The sequence below is a fragment of the Cajanus cajan genome, chromosome 2 (assembly GCF_000230855.2).
Source record: "Cajanus cajan strain Asha chromosome 2, NIPB_CcT2T_4, whole genome shotgun sequence".
Classification (NCBI taxonomy): domain Eukaryota; kingdom Viridiplantae; phylum Streptophyta; class Magnoliopsida; order Fabales; family Fabaceae; genus Cajanus; species Cajanus cajan.
Window position 1 is genome coordinate 73,366,327 of NC_138518.1, and position 24,368 is coordinate 73,390,694.

A 24,368-nucleotide genomic window follows, 5' to 3' on the forward strand; every position below is an offset into this window, starting at 1 on the left:
CATTTTTTTTGGGAGAAATTTTAGATTCTTACTGTACCGGTCAGACCAAGTAGTGAACTTGTCCTAGCCAAGTTACCAAGCTCAATCAAGTGTACCGACCTGACCGAGTAGTGAATTTGTCCTAACCAAGTTATCAAGCTCAGGCAAGTGTATCGGCTAGACCGAGTAGTGAACTTGTCCTAGCCAAGCTACCAAGCTCGATCATGATGAGGAGGACACTTGAGGGTTCTTTAGCACTTTAATTTGTTATTTTGCAATAGCTTTAGTAGTTGTTCATTTACTTTCAGTACTTTAAGTTGCAGTTATTTTGGGTACAGTAGTTGCTTAGACTTTAATTTCTTGTCTTTGGTTTAATTACTCTTTTGTGGTTCTTCAGTTGGTTGATAAGTACTTTTTGGGACAACAGTATAAGTATGGTTGCTTTGTTTTACCTTAATTGCACGTTTCAATTACTTAAGCTCATACTTGTCTATTAATATATATATATATATATATATAAAAAAAAAAAAAAAACACACACACACACAAAATTCTTTTTGGGAACTTAACTGAAAAATTTTTCTGGATGAAGCAATTTCATGATTCAAGCTTTCAATGAGCAGTGTTTTCTGATCTGGAAATTTACATTGTTGCACAAGTGGTTGTACATGGTTGATTTTAATTGTGTGCCTCAAGTTTGTTCAAGTGAAGTTGAAACGAGTCTTAAGTTGTTGATGTCTAGGGCACTTAACCAAGCCGTGTGAGTGAGTGAGCCAAACAGTTGAAATCTAATCTCTGAGAGTCATCACTGGTTCATGCGGTCAGTTTTGTTTGAGTCTCCCATGAGTTGTAGTTAAGCTAGCCTGGAATGCATTAAGGCAATTGTTTTACTTAGCCAGGAACCAAATAGCCAACCCTTGAATTATATTTGATCTTTAATCAGCAAATGTGAGCCTAAACAGAACCCCTAAGCTTAAGAAGAAAAACCATGATTGTCCCTAGCCTTTTTGGTAAGAGACATTCTCATGAAACAAGTGGGATTTGAACCAAGTTGGGGGTAGCTTGATAAGTGTCTAATTATGCTTGATTTAACAACCATTTGAGACACTTATCTAGCACATTTTGTGTACATATCAACATTATTTTGATCTATATATGCTTAGAATCAAAGAGGTATTTTGATTGTGCAAGTACATGGAATGATGAAGCTTTTGATCCATTTTGGTGTGCATTTTGTAGGTTTTGGAACCTGGAGAAGACTGGCTCAGCCATTCTAAAGCGCCCAGCGGATTAGCTTGTGCTGGAGAAGGAGTGCTCTCTGCCTCAAATCCGCTCAGCCACTCAAATCCGCTCAGCGGATTTCATCCAGGAACAAGGGGTGCTCTCTGCCTCTAAAGCGCTCAGCGGATCTAAGGCGCTCAGCCATTGAGATTTCTTCAGGGTGAAGAATTCCCAATCCGCTCAGCCGTTCCAAGGCGCTGAGCGGATTTATCTTTTTAGCGTTACCCTGTTTTCATATATATTAAAAGGAGGAGAGAGAAAAGGGGGAATGAGGCTGCACGAAAGAAAAGAAACAGAGGGGGGAGAGAAACAGAGTGCTCTGGAGCTCGTGGGAACGCGAATCTTCAAGGGATCTTCTTCTTCTTCTACCTCTCAACCTGGGTTTTGGTGATTTCTTGTAATATGGAGAGCTAATCTCCAGGATTGGGATAGATGTAATCATCAAACTCCTATGTATTCTCTTTGATTCATATATATATATCATCCATTACTTGAAAAAAAAAATTAATTAAATTAAAAAAAAAAAACAAGAAACTTGTTCGGATTTTTAATAGGCAAGCGCACCCAAGTCTCTGTAGTATAAATAAAAGGTTGTCGAACCTCAGGGACTTGTGAGATAACTCAGATTTCTATGATATTAATGGATACTTATAATGTGAAAACTGGAATAATTGCACATGTTCAGGTTTTTATGGATGATTTTCCAAATTTAAAAGGAAACCACAAGGTAAGTTGATTTGAAGAAAAACAGATATAAGAAACAGTTGGGATTTGACTTCATCAATCTCCCTCCTATGCATTCCTATTGATTCTTTTCAAAAGTTCCATTACCCATTGTCATTAAGTTCACTAAATTCATTCCAACCCAATCCCTTGGCATAAGAAATTCTAAGATATCTAACTTAATGAATGATCCCTCACTTCATTTAGTTAAACATCCCGCGTTAAGAACTAGAACTTGAAATAACTATTAATCTCAAGACCATTCCTGGATCTCAAAACTAATAGGTGATTCGTTCCAAGTCTAGGCTTGCAAAACGTCTTCCGACCGAATCCCAAACCCCAAAAGCATGGATAAGTGATCAGTTTATCAAAGCATTAAGAACAGGAAGAAATCACTAACATCAAGTAATGGATGATATATATATATATGAATCAAAGAGAATACATAGGAGTTTGATGATTACATCTATCCCAACCCTGGAGATTAGCTCTCCATATTACAAGAAATCACCAAAACCCAGGTTGAGAGGTAGAAGAAGAAGAAGATCCCTTGAAGATTCGCGTTCCCACGAGCTCCAGAGCACTCTGTTTCTCTCCCCCCTCTGTTTCTTTTCTTTCGTGCAGCCTCATTCCCCCTTTTCTCTCTCCTCCTTTTAATATATATGAAAACAGGGTAACGCTAAAAAGATAAATCCGCTCAGCGCCTTGGAACGGCTGAGCGGATTGGGAATTCTTCACCCTGAAGAAATCTCAATGGCTGAGCGCCTTAGATCCGCTGAGCGCTTTAGAGGCAGAGAGCACCCCTTGTTCCTGGATGAAATCCGCTGAGCGGATTTGAGTGGCTGAGCGGATTTGAGGCAGAGAGCACTCCTTCTCCAGCACAAGCTAATCCGCTGGGCGCTTTAGAATGGCTGAGCCAGTCTTCTCCAGGTTCCAAAACCTACAAAATGCACACCAAAATGGATCAAAAGCTTCATCATTCCATGTACTTGCACAATCAAAATACCTCTTTGATTCTAAGCATATATAGATCAAAATAATGTTGATATGTACACAAAATGTGCTAGATAAGTGTCTCAAATGGTTGTTAAATCAAGCATAATTAGACACTTATCAGTGTACCAGCCTAACCAAGTAGTGAACTCGCCCTAGCTAAGTTACCAAGCTCGGTCAAGAGTTTACCAACCTAGTCAAGCATGAACTCATCATTGTCGAGTTGCTAAGCTCGATCAAGGAACAAGAACATTAGAATATTACATTGGCCCGTAAAGGCCACATCATTTACCAACTACCATTATTACCACCACACCGCAATTACCATGAAACTCTAGAATCACCAATGTGTTGGTAAATAAAGATAACCCTTAAATCACCAAGGTACGCATGTTATATATATATATAAGACATCTACGCTATCAAAGACTAATTTAAGTATCAGAATCTCTTTTGCATCTCTTTTGTAGGTACGAGTCCCACCTTGTAGTGACCAACTTGCGAAGCAGAGGAGACTCACCAATCTCATCAGAGAGGTTGTCGCTAGACCAATCTCAGGTAAGAACACTTACCTTATTTGTCTTAGCTTATTATTTTAATTTTTGAAGGACAAATTTTTATGTGCTTTAATTTTGAAGTTGATGTAACATTACGATATAGTGAAATTTAATTAATTTATTATTTTTATAATTTTATTTATATAAGTAGTGCTTAAACTTTTTAGATTATTTTTAAAACGTTAATAAGTATATCGATTCATAATATAAACTTGTGGATATTCAATGATATACTTAATGTTAATTATAATTTAATATTTGAGGAATCAAATAAATAATTTATTTTAAAAAATGTTAACTATAAAATTTGAAGAAGTGTGTGATCAATTATCAATAACAAGTTTTATTTTAAAAAAATAATGATTTTGTATGCGACTATTATTATTTTTATTTGAATTAATTATATTTTTTTCTTAAGAAATGTAAATATCATATTTTTAATTATATCTAAATATATTTTGTTTTAAAATGAATTCTTATTTTTTTTGGATGTGTCTCTTTCTTTTTAACCTAGTAGTTTATTTTTTGTGAGCATAAGTTTTTGGCCTATATTTTTATCATGAGTTGAATGTTTTTTTTATTATATTCATGATTCCTAGGTCCTATGTATTTCGGATACACTCATCTTATCAAGTAGCGATTTATGTTCGTTATTTGATGTTTCAATTAAATCATGACAATTAACTTAATAAGTTGGTCGATCATTTCTTTATGACAAATTCAAATAACTTTTAATAACAAGACATGATCAATTGAATCGAGATCAATAAGAATATATTATGCATATTATCTTATAGTATGAGGGTCCAAGTTCAAGAACTTAATTGATCAATTACAAACTCAAAAGATAGATCAATTATAAGCCTAAAAGGATTTAGAATAATAAGATCGACAAATAATTAAGTAACTTAATAAATTAATTGATAAAACTTAGACTATAAAGTTATAATATTACTTATATTTTTAAATTATCATCTCAATTTTAATTGAACACCAACATCAATTATATTAGCAATAAGATTGTTACATGTCATTAGCATATCTTTAATACAAAGATATAGGGAAATGCACACATATGGAAATTACACAAACATTATAGAAATACAAGTAACAAGAACCACAACCACAACTATAAATGAACAAAACGGTGGTAATAAGACATTCTTGAATCATAGTATATATTAGTATATGATATATGTTGATGAGATCTGATGCAAGCATCGTAGGCGTGGTCCTCAACGAGTCATGGGTTGAACTGCGGGAGCCTTGGGCACTCCTCCATTCCCTTTTTCAACATTTCCATGCCACCCTAATTAAACAGTCATAGATATATTCAACAGAAGGAAGGAAGGAAGTGGATCATCTCCATAAGTATTGAATTAAATATCTCGTAAACTTACCAATGGCCATGTCAAAACCACGGTTTTCAAGCTCACGAAATTCTTGGCACAAGGCGCATGGTTCACAACAGCAATGAACCAAGCAATCGCAGCAAGGACTGTCCTTCAACATGTACTCTCGTCTCATCTTGGACCGATACAAACATGAGTATATCCAACCACAACCTAGTAAACAACAAACCACCGTATAAAGTGTCCCACTACCACCACAAGCTGCAAAACAAAACAAACCCCAATTTGCATCGATTACTTAATTACTACTTTCATTTTCATCAAATCATATATATATATATATTAAACTTGGTTAGTTTCTTACTCGTTGATCCCTTGTCAACAACGTTTGCAATTCGCCCAAACGTCACACATGGACACCACAATGTCAAGCAACCTGAAACAAAATGCATGATATATCTATGTAAACAATAATCAACATTATTGTGTGAAAATGGGGGGCTGCCTAGCTTACAGTTTCCGAAGTTGGAGAAGCAATCACAGAGGCCAGTGGACCAATCAACCTGGGCCTGGGCTTTGGGCTTTGGTGCAGACATAACTATATCACAAAAGAAGCACACAACTTAGTAAGGGGTTATGGATTAATTGGATAGGATAGGATGGTCCAACAATTTATAAGCGTAGAATTTGAGCAACAAATGGTTTTTTGTGTGTCATCAATCCTTTTCACCCGTAGATATAACCTAAATGAGGTTATCTTTCATAATAAAACTCTGGTATGAGAAATTGCCTTCAATGTATGTTCAACCATGCATATTGGTATGATTGGTTTAACGATAGCATATTAGACCGACACAAGCTGGAATTAAAACTTTGTGCTCTGTTTTATTTTCTTTTTAATACGGCAACACCTCAACAGAATGCCAACGCATTATAATATATGCTCTCATTTGTCCTGAAAAAAAAATAGAAAAGAAAGAATAATGTAAAGCAATAAGCGGTGTAAGAAATGAAAAAAATAAAATAAAACAAAAGGTTATAATAAAAACCATTATGCAAATATTTTGAGAATAATACATTTTTTTATATGTACTTTAAACTATTGTTAAGTCACCTAATTCCCCCAATATATGAATAGTTATTTCGTTGGAGACTATTTTTGGGTGCCATTTTTCAACAATAACATTTTAAACTTTTTTTTTTTTAATTTCTCACCTTTAACAATATATCTTTTTGATTTACTGGTGAAAACAATATATTTCAATTTTAAATTCATTTTAATTTATAGTGTTTTGAACTAGAAAATTTTTAATCATTTTTCTTTAAAAATAACATTTTATAATATTTTTTTATCTCATTTTAAATTATTATTCTCTGTTTTATTTCTAAATTAAATTTTAACACTTTTTAAAAAATATTAATAGTTAAAAATAATTTTGTATCATAATATAAATTATTTATCATGAAATAAAAATATAATATATATAATTAAAAATATTCATTCATTATAAGCTTTAATTATAATATAACTATATATAATATTTGATTTTATAAATTTTATTAAATAAATAAAATTCCATCATGTGCATTACATTACTAGTTATCAGTTATCTATTATTATGTTCAACCTTGTTGATACGAATGTTTAACGTGCAACAGCTTATTCCACCGAGACATTGATGGAAATAAAATGTTTATTTTAATTTTTGTGTTCTGTTTTATTTACTTTTTAATACGGCAAAAGAATGCAAACGTATTATATGCTCTGCTTTTTCCTTGTCCCAATTCGGTCACTACGAGATGAAAAACATATATTAAAAAATAGAGTTGATATCAACATTTATTTAGAAAGAAAAAAAACTCTTACAATAAAAATGTCTATAAAATTATATTTTGGATTTAAAATTTATTTATGAATAGGAAATATATTAACACTTCACGATGATGACTCTCTCTAATTAATTGAATAAATAATTAATAATTTTTTTAAAATATTTATCTCATCTTTAAAAAAAAATTGCTATATAAAGATGATATAGTTATTATCTCTCTTCATTTATATTAGTTAGTACTTGACTTGGAATTTGACTTTTTATTTATAATTCTATTAAAAATCTTTAAAGTGATTGGAATTGAACTATTTAAAATAATAATAATAATAATAATAAAGATTTATTTTGTTTATTTAAAATGAAAATTTTGATGAAGACTAAATTTTCCTATCATTATGAAAAATGAGGGTTAATATTATTTTTTATCTTTCAAACTAAAAAGGAGTTGTCTTTTATTCTTGTGTATCTAGGAATGCAATGAACAATCATAGTTCAGTAATTATTTTGATAAAAAAAATATTTGTATGTTCCTTTTTAATACTATTTCAAGTTTATTAAATTTTAAGATTTGTAAACTATCACAACTCTCGTACGCTCCAAAATGTGTAATTGACAAAAAAGCACATGTCAAACCAATTCATTAGAATAGATCCAGAGGATGTACAAGACAAGAAATTGATGTTGCTTTAAATTTAAATCAATGGTGATTTTTCTTAAAGGACTCCTTATACAACAATAACAATTATGACACAAGTGTTCTTATTTCCAACAAAACATTTTCCTTGTTTATAACTAGTATATTTTTGTTTAGAATTTTATTGTTGATTTTAGTCATACATCATCGGTTGTTGTTCCACGATAATTAAGTTTCATAAGATTATTGGATACCCTAAAAACTTACGGTGTTTCTGTTGGGAATAAGATGTATGCCCAAGATCCAATTTATCTTATATGCATTAATAAGATTGTACTTTATTTTTATGTTTATTGATTATGAGAAATAATTAATATGACAAAGTCCTTGATTAAAATTAAAGACTTCTTTTTTTATAATAGAGATTATAATAATGAGAAAAATAAGTCCTTTTTAATTTTAATCTAAATTGTTCTTGATCGTAGGATTATTGAGGATAGGACATCATTAATCCACATAGATCAATATATGTGTAATAGTCTTTATTGGATAGAGACTAATAGATCTCATTTATTAAATTACTCATATAAATAGTGCATATAGGGATATGACTATTGAACAGACTCTATAAAGGAGAATTCCTAATGGTTATGTATTACCTTAAAATTTTGTCAATAGGAAATTTTTAAGAAGAAATATATAATTTCCTTAGACTTGAGATTATCATAATAATTAACAAATATTTATTATACTTTGATTTCGGACACCTAATACCTAAAGGTGTTAGTTGAATGATTATTGGGTGTAATTAAATTCTTGTAGAATTAAATGATTAATCAAGAAGGGATTCATCGACTCTTGGTAATGAGTTTGAACTTTATAATGAAAATAAAGACCTTGGCCAAGGCAATTGAAATAATAAAGAAAAAGGGGTTTTTCTTGTATTTTTCATTATATGTTAACTGATTAGAATTTGATAATTAAACCATATTCTAAAGTTAATTTAGAGCTGTAAAATGATGGAAGGAAATTTTATGTTAATCTTCTAAAGGTTCTTGAAAATATTATTTCATACTATCCGGACGTTAAGGAGTGTTGCTAGACGCCAACCTTGATTAGTAAATTAATGTAGTTAATTTACTACCGGTTTAGTTTTGAACCTACAGGGTCACACACTAAACGAGTGTTCTAATCTTTGCTCAAGAAAATTTATTATTTGATAATTAAATTAAAGAATTTGATTTTATCAAATAATTATTTTTCTTATAAATAAAATATTATTTTTTTTACTAGCATCAAAATATAAATAGTATTTGTTTCTATTAAGATAGAAAAGCACGTCAGTTTTTCAATTTTAAATTGAAAGATTCAATTTGAATTTTGACCTAGTCAAAAGTGGTTTTGATAAGAAAAGATAAAAACTAATTTCTTTTAGATATTTGATAATTCCTATTTTTTAGAAGATGGGATATGGAAGTTGTTGCTAAGTGAATAGATATGTTTACATACTTATAAATATACAACTCCATTGTGGAGAAACAAACACAGAAAAACCATAAGAAAATTAGTTCTTTTTCTCTCTTATATCCTATGCTGAAAAGTTGCTCAGTCAAGAGGTTGACAAACAAAGATTAATCTCGGTGTGGATACACGTGAGACCTTCATAGTTTTGAAAGAAATTTTTTAAATTTCAGACTTCAACTGGGTAAACTTTATTTGCTTTCATAAATATCCTATTAATTATCATGTGTGATTTTAGCATAAAGTAGATCTTTTTATTTCCGCTACACATGTTTAGAACATGATTGAACTTTCAGTTTCATAGTGAGGATTGATGCTTACTTTAGAAACAAATTATATTTTCTCACTAAAAATAGTAATCGTAATTGATTTTAAAATGTTATATATAGAAATTTTGTTACAGTACATGTGAATAAAATGAGTGATAATTAGAATAAAAATCTGAATAGTCAAAAACATTGTAATTGTCTTCTATTATATCTTGTGGGAATTTTCCCACAAAATAAAGAAACAACTTGTACTGTGTGTTAGCAAGCAATTCTATAAGCTAGTTTGATTAGTTTAATTATAAATTTGTTTCATTTTAGATGGCGGTACTTAGAAAGGATTAAGCAGAATTATAAAATGTTGATGATATCTTTATAACAAATTTAAAATGAAAAGGAAAAAAAAAGAAGAGGAATTAATGTCTGATTGTTGAGACATTATTATCCTTAAGGTCTAATACAAGCATAGTAGATTGTGGTAGTTGCAGAATTGTATGTAAGAGTTTGATACATTAAACATATATGAATCCTGGATGACTTCAACGGGTCATGCCCTGTTCGACTGAAGGAGCTGCTGTGGCTGCAGCAGTCATGGCTACTCCCCGACTTCGTTGCTCAACATTTCCATGCCACCCTAACGATACCAAGTTCAAACTAAATTAAATTAAACAAGGAAAGGAAGTAGTAATTGTTAATTAATTAAAATCCTATGAAGACATTAAAGATGATAAAAAATAATTAAAAATAATCATATGAACTACTTATGGTATGTTAGTAGGTAGTATTAATTAAGGAAGAAAGGAAGAGAGGGTAATAAAAAGAGAAAGGATGTTGTGATGTGTAGGTTGAAGAAAAGAAGGTTGATATGATACCAATAATCATGTCAAATCCACGGTTCTGAAGCTCACGATATTCTTGACAGAGAACACAGTACTCGCAGCAGCAATGAAGCAAGCAATCTGTACAAGCATTTCCTTTCAAACCATACTGTCGTCTCATCTTGGAGCGGTAGAAGCAAGAGTATAGGCAAGCACAGCCAATGACACAGCAAATGAGCGTATACAGAGCCCCACTAGCACCACATGCTGCAAATGCAATTCAGCTTCTCATCATATTCATATATGAGTTAAGTATATAAGTAATAATGAAAAGTGGGAAAATGAAATTGTTACATGTGGATCCCTTGTCAACAATTTCCGTAACTCGGCCAAAGGTAACACATGGGCACCAGCAAGTAATGCAACCTGAAAAGATGGGCATGGGCATGAGCATGAGCATGAGCATGAGCATGATTGAACAATAGTACGTCTTACAGTTTGCACGATCGGAACAGCAGTCACAGAGACCGGTGGACCATTGAACAATAGGTTTAGGTTGGGGAGGTGGCGGTGGAGCATAGGAAGTGTCGGTGGTGGAGGAGGAGTAGGTTGTGGTAGTGCTGTTGTAGGTGACCGGAAAACCGGTGGCGAGTGACTTGGGTGGATCTGAAGGAGCTTGTTGATACATGTTGATGTTGGATGAATGAATAATTTGTGGGGAGCGTCAACCATATATCAGATGCAAGTCAATGGATCTTTTGGATAAGCGCGTACAACCAGGATGGGGCCACCCATATTAAATAATAAATTAAATTAAATTATTTTTGTACGCCTCTTGCACAATGTTTAATTAAAAGTAAGCAGTGAAAAGGAGGGTGGAAAGGTACCACATGACCCAATTCAAAGAAAGAAAAAACCAAATTTAAGTTATGAAGGCTATGTTTAGTGTGCTTGACTTGGTACATCACAAACCACCAAACAAACCTTGCTTCTTCTCTTCACTGCTTCTTCTTCTCTATTATTGCTCTACTTCGTCCCATGTCTTCACTATCTCGCTCAGTCTCACTTCAACTGATAAAATCTTTTATGCAAATCCAAATATCAACCCCTCCACTAAATCTCTCATCAATCTGAGAACCCTCACTTGACTATATCAATGTTATGATTAGTCAACAACGGATCCAAAAAAGATGCAGCTTGGAATTCATTGGTTTCAAAAATTCAAGTCAAAAAATAACCGCTCAAATCTAGTCACATATTAACATTTTGGTTTGTGTAAAAAAAATAAAATAATAACAACAATTATTTCTCAAAATTTATTCATTTCAACAATCTTTTATTTTATTTTTACTCTCTGTTAATTTAACGTAAATGTCATGAAATTCCTGTATCCAAATTATTTAGTTAATGGCACGTGTCACTTATTTTTAAAAAAAAAATAGCGCATGAATAATAGCTAGAAACATGGCCATTTGATGTAATAATTTTGACAGAGGGTAAATTACATTAGATGTTATTGGCAATTTGAAAATAAGGAATTAAAGAGAAAGTTAGTTAGCATGTAAAATATAAATTATTTTTTTTGAAACATGAAAAGGGTTCGTTTATGACTTTGTGTAATTAATATAATGATGTAAAGTGTGATTGGTGAAGTTTTGTGTGAATTGTATCTTATGAGGAGAGTAAATTGTGGAAGATATGGAGGAGGATTAAAATAAAGTATGCGGAATTAAATTGAGAAAAAAGATTGTAAAGAAATGGAAATAGGGAAAGAAGAAGGAAATTGAGGAAGAATGAAAAGTTAGGGTTTGATGATAAATTTTGAGTGACGCAGATAGTGACACAGTCCCTTCGTTACGCCCAAACCAAAAATATCTTTCATACGCCAGTCAACGTTTGACTCATTCAAACAATAAAATCACTCTCGAGGCCCAACTTCAAACCCAATAAACTCCTTCCTTTACTTTCCGGTAAATTCTCTAAAGGACCACTTTGACAAGTGGTGTATAAATGCACCATGAAAAATTATTATTGGATGTATCTAAGCCTAATGGTTACAATACACCCTATCACACAAGTTCTAAATTTTTGAATTTTTTATTGAATTAATTTTTTTTAAAAAAATTAACCAAAAATTCGAACTGTCGCACGTCAATGTTCACCTTTAGAACGGGCCGTTCTAAAATCAGAACAGGTCGTTCTCGATGAAAAAAATAACACATACAAATGGACCAGAACGGCCCGTTCCATATTCAAAAAAAGACATGAGAAGTTGAATCAGAACGGGCCGTTCTATATTTGGCACGGGCCGTTCCAGATGAAAAAATAACACAGAAAGAATAAACCAGAACGGCCCGTTCCAGTTTCAAAAATACCAAATAACAAGTTAAACCAGAACAGGTCGTTCTGAATTCGGAACGGCCCGTTCTAACTACATATCTGTCATACAAACATTTTTTTAAGCAAAATAATATTTTTTTTTCATTCTACTAAATTACATTTAAAATTTAAGTAGTATTTCAATTTATAATGTTTTTTATTAGAATTAGAGGTTTATATTAATTATATGCGTAAATTTCTAATTTTAATTATAAAATAACACCAAACAAAATTTTCTACTATAAATATAATATTCTCTCATTTAAATCATTGCAAAAATTTGTTAGTTTTAGTTTTACATCTCGACATTTTCCTCTTAAAAAATTATGTTAACAAATATTATTGGGCCTTTGGGCTTCATGGGCCTTTGGGCTTCATGGGCCTTTGGACTTTTGATAGCTTCTGAGCTTAGTGAGCCCAATGGGTTTAGTGGGTCTAGGGTTCTCTTTACTTGGGCTTTACATGGATGACCACCTTTCTCATATTTTTGATAGTATAGAAGTTTATATTGTTTGGTCTTGTATTGTGGGCTTTAGTATCAAACTTTTTGGGTTATAAGCTTATTGGGCCTAGTTTTGGGCTTCATGGGCCTTTGGGCTTTTGATTGCTTCTGAGCTCAGTGAGCCCAATGGGTTTGGTGGGCCTAGGGTTCTCTTTACTTAGGCTTGACATGCATGACCACCTTTATCATATATTTGGTAGTATGGGAGTTTATATTGTTTGGTCTTGTATTATGGGCCTTAGTATAAGAATTTTTGGGTTTTAAGCTTATTCAGCCTAGTTTTGGACTTCATGGGCCTTTGGGCTTTTGACTGCTTCTAAGCTTAGTGAGCCCCATGGGTTTGGTGGGCCTAGGGTTCTCTTTACTTGGGCTTTATATGGATGACCATCTTTCTCATATATTTGGTAGTATAGGAGTTTATATTGTTTGGTCTTGTATTATGGGCCTTAGTATAAGACTTTTTGGGTTTTAAGCTTATTGGGCCTAGTTTTGGACTTCATGGGCCTTCGGACTTTTGACTGCTTCTGAGCTTAGTGAGCCCAATGGGTTTGGTTGGCCTAGGGTTCTCTTTACTTAGGCTTAACATGGATGACCACCTTTTTCATATTTTGGTAGTATAGGAGTTTATATTATTTGGTCTTGTATTATGGACCTTAGTATAAGACTTTTTGGGTTTTAAGTTTATTGGACCTAGTTTTGGGCTTCACGGGCCTTTAGGTTTTTTATTGCTTCAAAGCTTAGTAAGCCTAATGGGTTTGGTGGGCCTAGGGTTTTCTTTACTTGGGCTTTACATGGATGTCTATCTTTCTCATATATTTGGTAGTATAGGAGTTTATATTGTTTGGTCTTGTATTATGGGCCTTAGTATAAGACTTTTTTGGTTTTAAGCTTATTGGGCATAGTTTTAGGCTTCATGGGCCTTTGGGCTTTTGATTGCTTCTGAGCTTAGTAAACCCAATGGGTTTGGTGGGCCTATGGTTCTCTTTACTTGGGTTTTACATGGATGACCACCTTTCTCATATATTTGGTAGTATAGGAGTTTATATTGTTTAGTCTTGTATTATGGGCTTAGTATAAGACTTTTTAGGTTTTAAGCTTATTGGGCCTAGTTTTGGGCTTCATGGGCCTTTGGCCTTTTGATTGCTTATGAGCTTAGTGAGCCCAATGGATTTGGTGGGCCTAGGGTTCTTTTTACTTGAGCTTTACATAGATGACCACCTTTCTCATATATTTGGTAGTATAGGAGTTTATATTGTTTGGTCTTGTATTATGGGCCTTAGTATAAGACTTTTTGGTTTTAAGCTTATTGGGCCTAGTTTTAGGCTTCATGGGCCTTTGGGCTTTTGATTACTTCTGAGCTTAGTGAGCCCAATGGGTTTGGTGGGCCTAGGGTTCTTTTTTACTTGGGCTTTACATGGATGACCACCTTTCTCATATATTTGGTAGTATAGGAGTTTATATTGTTTGGTCTTGTATTATAGGTCTTAGTATAAGACTTTTTGGGTTTTAAGCTTATTGGGCCTAGTTTTGGGCTTCATGGGCCTTTGGACTTTTGATTGCTTCTAAGCTTAGTGAGCCCAGTGGGTTTGGTGGGCCTAGGGTTCTTTTTACTTGGGCTTTACATGGATTACCACCTTTCTCACATATTTGGTAGTATAGGAGTTTATATTGTTTGGTCTTGTATTATGAACCTTAGTATAAGACTTTTTGGGTTTTAAGCTTATTGAGTCTAATTTTGGGCTTCATGGGCCTTTGGACTTTTGATTGCTTCTAAGCTTAGTGAGCCCAATGGGTTTGGTGGACCTAAGGTTCTCTTTACTTGGGATTTACATAGATGACCACCTTTCTCATATATTTGGTAGTATAGGAGTTTATATTGTTTGGTCTTATATTATGGGCCTTAGTATAAGACTTTTTGGGTTTTAAGCTTATTGGGCCTAGTTTTGGGCTTCATGGGCCTTTGAGCTTTTGATTGCTTCAGAGCTCAGTGAGCCCAATGGGTTTGGTGGGCCTAGGGTTCTCTTTACTTGGGCTTTACATGGATGACCACGTTTCTCATATTTTTGGTATTATAGGAGTTTATATTGTTTGGTCTTGTATTATAGGTCTTAATATAAGACTTTTTGGGTTTTAAGCTTATTGGGCCTAGTTTTGGACTTCATGGGCCTTTGGGCTTTTGATTGCTTATGAGCTTAGTGAGTACAATGGGTTTGGTGGGCCTAGGGTTCTCTTAACTTGGGATTTACATGGATGACCACCTTTCTCATATTTTTGATAGTATAGTAGTTTATATTGTTTGGTCTTGTATTATGGGCCTTAGAATAAGAATTTTCTGGTTTTAAGTTTATTGGGCCTAGTTTTGGGCTTCATGAGCCTTTAGGCTTTTGATTGCTTCAAAGCTTAGTGAGCCTAATGGGTTTGGTGGGCCTAGGGTTCTCTTTACTTAGGTTTTACATGGATGACCATCTTTCTCATATACTCCCTCTATTTTTTTTTCATAGTCGTTTTGTCAGAGTTTGTTATTTTTTTTTCATTGTCATATTACTAAAATCAATGAGTTATTAATTTTTTTCTTCCATTTTTACCCTTGATAATTAATACATGTTTCCTGAACAATGTGTGTATTTATTTTTAATGTCTACCTAATTTTTCTCCAACTACTCATATAAAGTTAATGTGCATTTATAAGAGCAATATGTTCCCAACAAAATACTATAAAAAAACAAAAAAAGGGACAACTATTTAATGGAGTAGTTCAACAGTCTAAAAAATGCAAAAAAAAAAAATAAAGGGTGTGAGACCCGTGCCTTCCTTCTCTTCTTCTCCTTCTCAACTCTCACTAAACTCACTTACTCTTTCTTTTCTCACTATCTCTTGTTGATCCTTTCTTGGTGGTGGCCGAATTGATTCATAGGTGCGGAGTAGGTGATTGTTTCTGAAGCTGTGCGGAGCCTTCTCAAGTCTTTCATTCTCCCCTTTACTTCTCCTCCTCCTTCATTGTCGTCTTCCTTCCCGAAGCTCGGAGCCGTTGAACCGAGGTAAGGGAAGCTAGTAAATTCCTTTCTTTTGTCGCTGTTTTTGGCTGTGGATGAGTTCTAGAAACTCACTAGATGCTTATTGATGGTTGATTCGTGGTTGTGTTGAATGAGAACTTGTTTTTGGGGGTTTTGGGGTTTTTGAGAAAATTTGGTGAAATCCTTGATTTGTTGTTGCATGTTGAAAAAGGTAGTATTTTTGGGTTCTTGGATGGAAATGTGATAATTTGAACCGATTGCATGTGCCTGGGAAGTTGATTTGTGCAGGTTTGACGAAATTTTTCGAACTGGGGAGAGTTCCCGTTTGAATTCGCGTCGGGCGCAGTTCTTCGCGCTGGGCGCGACTTGAAATGGGAAGTTTCTGGGTGAATCGCGCTGGGCGCGATGAGGACAGCGCTGGGCGCAATAGAATTTACAGGTCTCTGGTTGAGAATTGCGCCGGGCGTGCACTTAATGCGCTGGGCGCGCATTTGTGTTTCAGAATTTGACTTTATAGTCTTCATAAAAGTTGTAGCCTTGGATTTTAGAATATTTAACAAGGTAGATGAATGAATTAAGACTTGGTGTATTCATGAGAGTTGTAGGAAATTTGATTACCTTGTCGCGCTGGGCGTGAGACTCCTTGGGAGTCTCTGCCCTGTGGGCGCTGGGCGCAATTTGAATTGCGCTGGGCGCGAGACCAAGGGGAGGTCTCTGCCTTCCCCGTGCTGGGTGCGGGTATGGGCATGCCGGGCGCGCAAGACTCCTGGGAGTCTCTGCCTGGCATGCGCTGGGCGCGTGTGAGCCTTGGGCTCTCTGGCTGAGCCCCGCCAGGCGCAGGCATACCTGCGCTGGGCGCGCTAGCCCCTGGTGCTCTCTGGTTGTACCGCGCTGGGCGCGACCATGAGTGCGCCGGGCGCAGAGATGAGAAATTTATATATGTTGGTTAATGTTGTTTTATGCTTAGTTGAGTTGTAGACGAATATAATGTGATGACTAATGGATGATGTTGGTTGATTGATGTTGAGTTGTACAGTTGAGTTGTGTTGAAAGTTGATGTTGAGTTGTACAGTTGAGTTGTGTTGAAAGTTGATGTTGAGTTGTACAGTTGAGTTGTGTTGAAAGTTGATATGTTGAGTTGCAAACGTTGTGTTGTGTTGAATGTTGATATGAGTTGTTGTAGGCCATAATGGCTGAGTTGCTGTAGGCCATAATGGCTGAGTTGCTGTAGGCCAAAATGGCGGAGTTGCTGTAGGCCAAAATGGCTGAGTTGCTGTAGGCCATAATGGCTGAGTTGTTGTACGCCATAATGGCTGAGTTGCTGTAGGAGATCTCCGAGTTAATATGTGTGACGACGCATTGTGTGCTGATTGCTGATTATGTTGTAAGATCGATGAGTTGTATGCTGAAGATGTGTGCTGTTATGGCTAAATAATGTGGTACTTTAAATGAATTTCGTTAAGTTGATTGATGTGTTGAAGTGTTGTGCTGTGCTGTGCTGGGTTGTGCTGAGTTGGGGGATATTATAGTCGCTAAGTCGGTGCTGTTGTTAGCCACATATGTGGTGTTGATTCTAACCGCTAAGGCAGTGCTGATATTGTCGCATTGCGGTGCTGATATTGTTGAGTGGTATAAGCTATATAATTGTGCTGATAATTGTATCTGCTGTTTATTTATATTGATATATATATATATATATATATATATATATATATATATTTGTATGTTGATAATTACACTAGCTTACCCTTTTGTTGTCTCCATGATGTTGGACTGCGATGATCATACTATGTATGGGAGCAGAGCAGGGATAGGTGGGCATCTAAGGATGAGTCTTCGGCGGACCAGTAGAGCTGATCATTTTTGTGACTATTTTGTTATGTAGCTATTTGGGATAGTAGCATTGATTGTACTTTGTGTTGTACACTCTAACTCTAGTCGGATAGAGACTTTGTATATATTTATATTCTAGACCCTATATCTATATACTTGTCCTTCTGTCTGGCGTTTCCGGTGTACAGTGGTGTGTGTAGTGACCAGCCGGGTCAGTACACTTTAGGGTGTGCAGTGGTGTGTGTGTAGTGACCAGCCGGGTCGTTACAAAGGGTAAAATTAGAAAGTAAGTAATAAACATTTTTGAAAACTAAAATATCAATGATTTCCTTAAATCCCGTGCAAAACCTTAAACGACTATAAAAAAAAACAGAGGGAGTATTTGGTAGTATAGAAATTTATATTGTTTGGTCTTGTATTATGGGCCTTAGTATAAGACTTTTTGGGTTTTAAGTTTATTGGGCCTAGTTTTGGACTTCATGGGCCTTTAGGCTTTTGATTGTTTCTGAGCTTAGTGAGCACAATGAGTTTGGTGGGCCTAGGATTTTCTTTACTCGGGCCTTACATGGATGACCACCTTTCTCATATTTTTTGTAGTATAGGAGTTTATATTGTTTGGTCTTATATTATGGGCCTTAGTATAAGACTTTTTGGGTTTAGGGTTTAGGGTTTAGATGTAATTTAGTAGAATGAAAAAAAAATTATTTTGCTTAAAAAAATTCGTATGACAAATTTGTAGTTAGAACGGCCCGTTCCGAATTCAGAACGGCCCGTTCTGGTTTAATTAGTCATGTGTTATTTTTGAATTTGGAACGGGCCGTTCTGATTTCGGAACGGGCCGTTCTGATCCATTCGTCATGTGTTTGTTTTTCATCTAGAACTGGTCGTTCTGATCCAATATTCATGTGTTATTTTTTCATACGGAACGGCCCGTCCCGTTCTGATTTCAGAACGGCCCGTTCCAAAAGTGAAAAGCAGTTGCGTCAGTGCATCGTAACACGTTTTTTTTTGTAATTTAAAAAAAAATAATTTCAGTAAAAAATTCGGAAATTTTGATCTTGTGTGTGAAGATGTATAATACACTATTACTCATTAAATGATAATCTCAACCATTCAATATTTTTTATATTATATCTATGGTGATTATTGATGCACCACTTGTAAAAGTGGGCTATCAGAGACATCACCTTACTTTCCTTTTAAAATATATATATTAGTAATTATATAATTGTTTTTAAAACTTTCATAACTTAAAAGATATTTTTTTCCTTCTTTCAAACCTCATTTCTAAGTATTCTATAAATATAATTATTTTTTTATGATCTATTTTTAAGATATTTTATTTTTTATTAAAAATATTTTTATTAATTTTTAAAAATTATTTTAAAAATTATTTTAAGTTTAATAATATATTGAATGGAAGTCGATTATATTTTTAAATACTCGAACTTAACGTTTTAATTGAACTAAAATACTTGATAAACTCAACTGCGCATTTAATGTTGCATAAATAGGTGATACTTAATATGTTTAAAAATTTATTTATTAAGATTTTAATTATAAAAATAGATATTTATTGTGTGTATTGCGTTAAATTCAAATATTAAATTATACAGATAAAAAATTATAGCTTTAATTTTTTCTTAGTTTTAATATATATATATATATATATATAAATTTTTAAAAAAATTAAATTATATTTTTGATCTTTTTATTTTTAAATAGCTAATTTTTGTCCCTCCATTTTAAAATAAAAATATTTATTTTTTAATTTTAAAATTTTAAAATTTTGATTTTCTCATCAAGTTAAAAAAATTTAATTATTAAGTTTTAATATTTATTTACAATTAAGTGATGTGCTGTGACATTTAATGAGATAAAAAAAAATAACACATACAAATAAGATTTATTAATAAAATAAATAATAATTACTCTTTATAATAGATACACTTTTAAAAAATTTATATTCATATATCATATTATTAAATATCACATTATTTAAATAATAACAAATTATCAAATAGCGTTAAAATTTAAAAATATTAGATTAAAATTTTATATTTTTAAAATAAAAAAAATTAAATATTTTTATTTTAAAATAGAGAGAATAAAATTAAAAATTAACAAAAATAGAATATTAAAAGTGTAATTTAAAAAATATATATCAACAGTTTAAAAACTGATATATAGTTTAAATTTAAATATAGAATGAATTCTAAATTTTAGTGTAATTAACATGTTAAAATTAGGAATTTAATATAAATATTTAAAATAAATAAAAATAATATAATTAATTATCATATTAAGAAGTAATTGTCGTGCCACGATATCTGATCATCATACACCAATAAAATTATATTAGTGAGTAAGACTTAATTAAAATTTTTGTAAACTTTATAAAAATATTTTTAATTATATATACCTAATTAAAAAATTTGACAAAAAGAGTAAGAACCTATATATTAATTTAACCTTATCGATTTGCTTCATCTATATTTGCTTAGAACAACCATGCGTCAGGCATATGGTATATATATTAGATTTATTGATTATTTATTAATACTTTTATCCTAGTTTTTTTTTAAAACAAATAATATTAGAATAGATTAGATTTTCCTAGTTTATTAGATTAGAATCATTTTCAATTTTTTCATACTTTTCATTTTATTAAGGTATTTATTATATTGGATTTCTTTTTTCTTTTTTGTTTCTTTTTCTTCATAGTATTCTAGATTAGACTTTTTTTTCATTTGCCGGTTTTTTTTTTCCATTTTACTTTTTATTATCATATGAGCAGTATTATATTTTTTTGTGATGGTTTATTTGTTTGAAAAAATAAAAATGGATGTTCAAAAATAAACCTTGGGCTTTCATTTTTATTTTATAGGTATTTTAATTGTAATATTTCAAGTTTCAATTGATTTCAATTTTATTTATACCTTTTTTCTTTTATAGAATGGCTAAATTTTGATTTGTCTATGTCATTTGATTTTATAAATGTTTAGGAATAGTGAGTTGTTATCAAAATGAAGTTTTTGTAATTGTAGATTAAAATAAAAAGTTTTTAAAAATTTTAGTTAAAAAAAAAAAGAATAACACTTATCAAAATATGTAACAATCAATAAATGCTGTAAGGTTCACTGATTAATTGATAATATAAAATTTACTATTAGTCATTTGTTAACTTAAACTTTGTATAATGATATGGTCTTTTAAATTAAAAAACAAAAGTAAAAGAAACCCTTTGATTTATAAACATTTTCCTTTTTCATAAATAAAAATATATTTTCAAGGATTTTTTACCATAAAGATAAAGATAAAAATCCTTTCAAAAAATATTTTTTAAAATTTCAATTTAAAAGTCGCTTTACTTTAAAGTAAAATAAAAATAATAAATATTTTCTTATCTTTAAAAATACTAAAAATAATAATCAAAAAATCAAAAAAATTATTAAAAAAAATAAGTATTTACCAAGTTGTATATAGTTTTGCATAACTAATTGAAAGTATCGTTATTAATAAATATTGTAGACTGCTAATATTTTTCTACGCGTAATTGGTTCTTAGAACTATCCTTGATTTTATATTTTATACATATATATATTTTTTCAATATTTTCCCTAAAATAAAGCACAAGTGAGGACTTCAGTTGCAACATTAATAAACATACACCTAGAGGATAAAACGTGCAATTAACAAAATATACGTATAAACTAAACAAGTTAATTAAATGACTTGATGTGAAGTGCAAAAGAAAGGGCTCTAGATTCAAATCCCACCTTCAACACTTTTACCATTTTCATACGATAATTTGGCTAATTACTTACAAATAGAAAAACATTAAATATTTATGTTTGAAAAGATAGATGGAATAGAAAAGAATGTTGGATATTGTCATAAATGAATTGCATAGTAAACGAGTATGAGAAGATGAGAAATGTTTAATGGTATCCTAATTAGTGAAAGAAAAATATAGAATGTATAGGGTATTTAGTAATTAGAAGGATAGAGAAAGTAATAAGCATTAGTGAATAAGAAGAAAATAAGTTTGATAGTAAGCGCGTTACTGTTGGTTTATAAATAAAGATGGATTGAGGCAGAGAAATGATATGAGAGAGTGGTAAGTGGTAAGTCCTAAGATGGGTGGTGATGGACATGAATGGTCGAGTGGGTTGTGCAACTGCTGTGCTGATGAATATGGCGCTTGTATATATACTTATGTCTTATTATATTATAATTATATAGTTAATTGTTTATTTCCATGCATATACATGAACATGCATGCATGTAATTAATTGAATTTTGTTGATGGATGATATATCAGTTTGCCTGACGTTGTGGTGCCCATGCATTTCGTTCGGAAGGATAGCTGAGATCGTTGATAAAGGAACAACGAGTAAGTGCATATATATATAGTTATTAGATTATTGATTATTGATTATTGATTATTGAGAATGAATATTTAAGGAATAATGCATATATATATATATATATATGGCAGCTTGTTGTGTACATGGGATCCTTTTCTGCCTCCTTGGTGGTTTCACAAATGTTGCGTCGATCTACGCGTGTCTTTATCGTACGAAAATAAGGAGGTTGTATGGGATTGAAGGGAACCAATGTTGTGATTGTGTCGTCAGTTGTTGCTGCGTCTCCTTGTCCATTTGCCAAGAGTATCGTGAGCTTCAAGCTCGTGGATTCCATGTCTCTTCTGGTAACTACTGATTCACATTCATATTCTGTATATACTTTTATGAATCCACAAATCATGATCTGGATTATACATATATATAGGTTGGCATAAGAATGTGGAATTGGGTACCCCCGGTGTGATGGAGGCTCCGGCAGGGGTAGGAATCATGAACCGTTGATTAAGCATTTAAGCCATCAACATGCTAAATAAACTCTACTTCCTATCTTCTTTTTTTGGTGATATTGTATTGGGTATCTGTATATGCTGCTCAATTATGTCAAACAATGAAATAAATAAAAGTGCAATGTGCTCGATCTTCTTTTCTCTACAAACTATGGCAATTACCAAACACACCTTTATTTCTCACTTTATGCCTTTTACTTCATTAATGAATTTTCTTTGATTGACAAATTTTTTAAATCTACTCCCATCTTATAAATATCAATATTCATGCTTATAATTAAGAGAGTATTTTTAAATTTTTTAAAAATATTTTTTTTTTATTAAAAAAGCATGCTCATAAGTAAAAATTCTAATTTCTTTAAATTATAAAAACTAACACGGATAATAAAAGTTCTAACAACTAAAATTCGTCAGATTAATAAGTTTGATACGTACTTTTTGACCAAGAATCAAGATTCAATCTTCATTTTAAACATAAAGTCGCAATTAAAAATATCATTTTATTCATATAAAAATTGGCCCAACTAATGATATATATATAAAAGCAGAAAAAAAAGTTTAAGGACTACTTATATAAACAAAATTATAAAAATAATAAATTAATTAAATTTCACTATATAGTAATGTTGCATCAAATTCAAAATCAAAGCACATCAAAACTTGTCCTTCAAAAATTAAAATAATAAGCTAAGGCAAATAAGGTAAGAATCTAAAATTTCTCAAAAAAAAAATGCTAAATTATATTCTTTTTTCTTTACCTTATATTTCATATTCATTTTAATTCTTTATATGTCAAAATAATATTCATTTCAATTTTTATTTTTTATATTTAGATTTATTTGATCTTTTTAAGATAATAATATTTTTAAAAATTTTACAACATTATTTTGAATCAATTTATGACTAATTCAAGATGTGAAAATTAATTATAACATATTACCTATATAAATACTATAAAATTTAATTGGTGTTCAAATCAAAAAGGTTATAATTAAATATAGTGAAAATTTTTGTAAAAATATATCTTACGAGCAATTAAAAAATTGTATGAAATTAGATTTTTTTATTTTTTAATTATTTTTTTGAATTTATTTTTCTATAATTTTTATCATGTTTATTACACTTTTTTATTTGAACTTCAATTGTTTTTAACAGTTTTCACATAAATAGATCTAATGAGATAAGATTTAAATCTTGAATGAAATAAAAAAAAATCAAAATTATGTCTCAAAATAAGAAATAATTATTATTTCGAAAAGATTAAATTGACTCAAATTTTAAGAAATAAATGATCAAAATGATCACTTTAAAAAATAAAAATAAATCTAATAAATAAGATAAAAAATTAAAAGTATAATATATAAAATAAAATAAATTTAAAAATGAAATCAAAATATTTACGGTCAAAATAAGAAAAAGTGAAATAATGAAACAAAAATATTTACAAATCAAGAAAGCATGTAAATAAAAAAGTCAACACTAAATTATAAAATTGCAAGTTTGAGATTTTCGATAATATTCTAACATAATTACACTTTCAATTTTTATATTATTTTACCATTTATATAAAATAAAAATAAGAATTAAAAGTAAAATTTACTTTCAGTATTATTAAATATTAATCATTGCCATATATGTAGTGTTAAATCATAACTAACATTATAATTTTAATGATCAAAGAATGAAAATTAAAAGAATGAATAAAAATTGCATATTTTTTAAAATTAAAATTAAAATCATTAAATTAAAAAAAATACGAATTTGATATTATAAGAGCTCAATAGAATAATTTAACTTTTAAAATTAAA

General features: G+C 31.3%; 3 protein-coding genes across 5 annotated transcripts; 1 reads left to right on the plus strand and 2 right to left on the minus strand.

The window, feature by feature from the left end:
- Window positions 1-1,836: 1,836 nt before the first annotated feature.
- Window positions 1,837-5,752, minus strand: LOC109804527 (cell number regulator 2). The gene is made up of 4 exons (XM_020366374.3): window positions 5,400-5,752; window positions 5,250-5,321; window positions 4,934-5,146; window positions 1,837-4,842 (listed from the first exon to the last, which is right to left on the minus strand). Exons 1-4 carry the CDS (start codon window positions 5,479-5,481, stop codon window positions 4,769-4,771), a joined length of 441 nt encoding a protein of 146 aa, XP_020221963.1. The 5' UTR covers window positions 5,482-5,752; the 3' UTR covers window positions 1,837-4,768.
- Window positions 5,753-9,489: 3,737 nt separating this feature from the next.
- Window positions 9,490-10,680, minus strand: LOC109804268 (protein PLANT CADMIUM RESISTANCE 2). Of its 3 annotated transcripts, XM_020366067.3 has the most exons (4): window positions 10,452-10,675; window positions 10,311-10,382; window positions 10,011-10,223; window positions 9,490-9,772 (listed from the first exon to the last, which is right to left on the minus strand). In XM_020366067.3, exons 1-4 carry the CDS (start codon window positions 10,642-10,644, stop codon window positions 9,678-9,680), a joined length of 573 nt encoding a protein of 190 aa, XP_020221656.1. In that variant the 5' UTR covers window positions 10,645-10,675; the 3' UTR covers window positions 9,490-9,677. The 3 variants fall into 3 exon arrangements, with proteins under 3 accessions (XP_020221656.1, XP_082925117.1, XP_029128434.1); XM_083068991.1 differs by having other exon boundaries at window positions 9,490-9,792; window positions 10,311-10,680; XM_029272601.2 differs by having other exon boundaries at window positions 10,311-10,676.
- A 10,975-nt stretch (window positions 10,681-21,655) lies between these two features.
- Window positions 21,656-22,740, plus strand: LOC109804587 (cell number regulator 10). Its single transcript, XM_020366441.3, has 4 exons — window positions 21,656-21,890; window positions 22,009-22,080; window positions 22,186-22,398; window positions 22,479-22,740. Exons 1-4 carry the CDS (start codon window positions 21,824-21,826, stop codon window positions 22,553-22,555), a joined length of 429 nt encoding a protein of 142 aa, XP_020222030.1. The 5' UTR covers window positions 21,656-21,823; the 3' UTR covers window positions 22,556-22,740.
- The last annotated feature ends 1,628 nt before the right edge of the window (window positions 22,741-24,368 follow it).

Excerpts from the sequence above, each read along its gene's own strand:
- LOC109804527 (XM_020366374.3), bottom strand. The coding sequence starts at position 5,481 with ATGTCTGCACCAAAGCCCAAAGCCCAGGCCCAGGTTGATTGGTCCACT. Across the intron at positions 5,147-5,249 it reads TGTTGACAAGGGATCAACGA|CTTGTGGTGGTAGTGGGACA; the intron begins GTAAGAAACTAA and ends TTTGTTTTGCAG. Across the intron at positions 4,843-4,933 it reads TGGTTTTGACATGGCCATTG|GGTGGCATGGAAATGTTGAA; the intron begins GTAAGTTTACGA and ends CTGTTTAATTAG.
- LOC109804268 (XM_029272601.2), bottom strand. The coding sequence starts at position 10,644 with ATGTATCAACAAGCTCCTTCAGATCCACCCAAGTCACTCGCCACCGGT. Across the intron at positions 10,224-10,310 it reads TGTTGACAAGGGATCCACAT|CATGTGGTGCTAGTGGGGCT; the intron begins GTAACAATTTCA and ends TTGCATTTGCAG. Across the intron at positions 9,773-10,010 it reads TGGATTTGACATGATTATTG|GGTGGCATGGAAATGTTGAG; the intron begins GTATCATATCAA and ends TGGTATCGTTAG.
- LOC109804587 (XM_020366441.3), top strand. The coding sequence starts at position 21,824 with ATGGGTGGTGATGGACATGAATGGTCGAGTGGGTTGTGCAACTGCTGT. Across the intron at positions 21,891-22,008 it reads TGCTGATGAATATGGCGCTT|TTTGCCTGACGTTGTGGTGC; the intron begins GTATATATACTT and ends ATGATATATCAG. Across the intron at positions 22,081-22,185 it reads CGTTGATAAAGGAACAACGA|CTTGTTGTGTACATGGGATC; the intron begins GTAAGTGCATAT and ends TATATATGGCAG.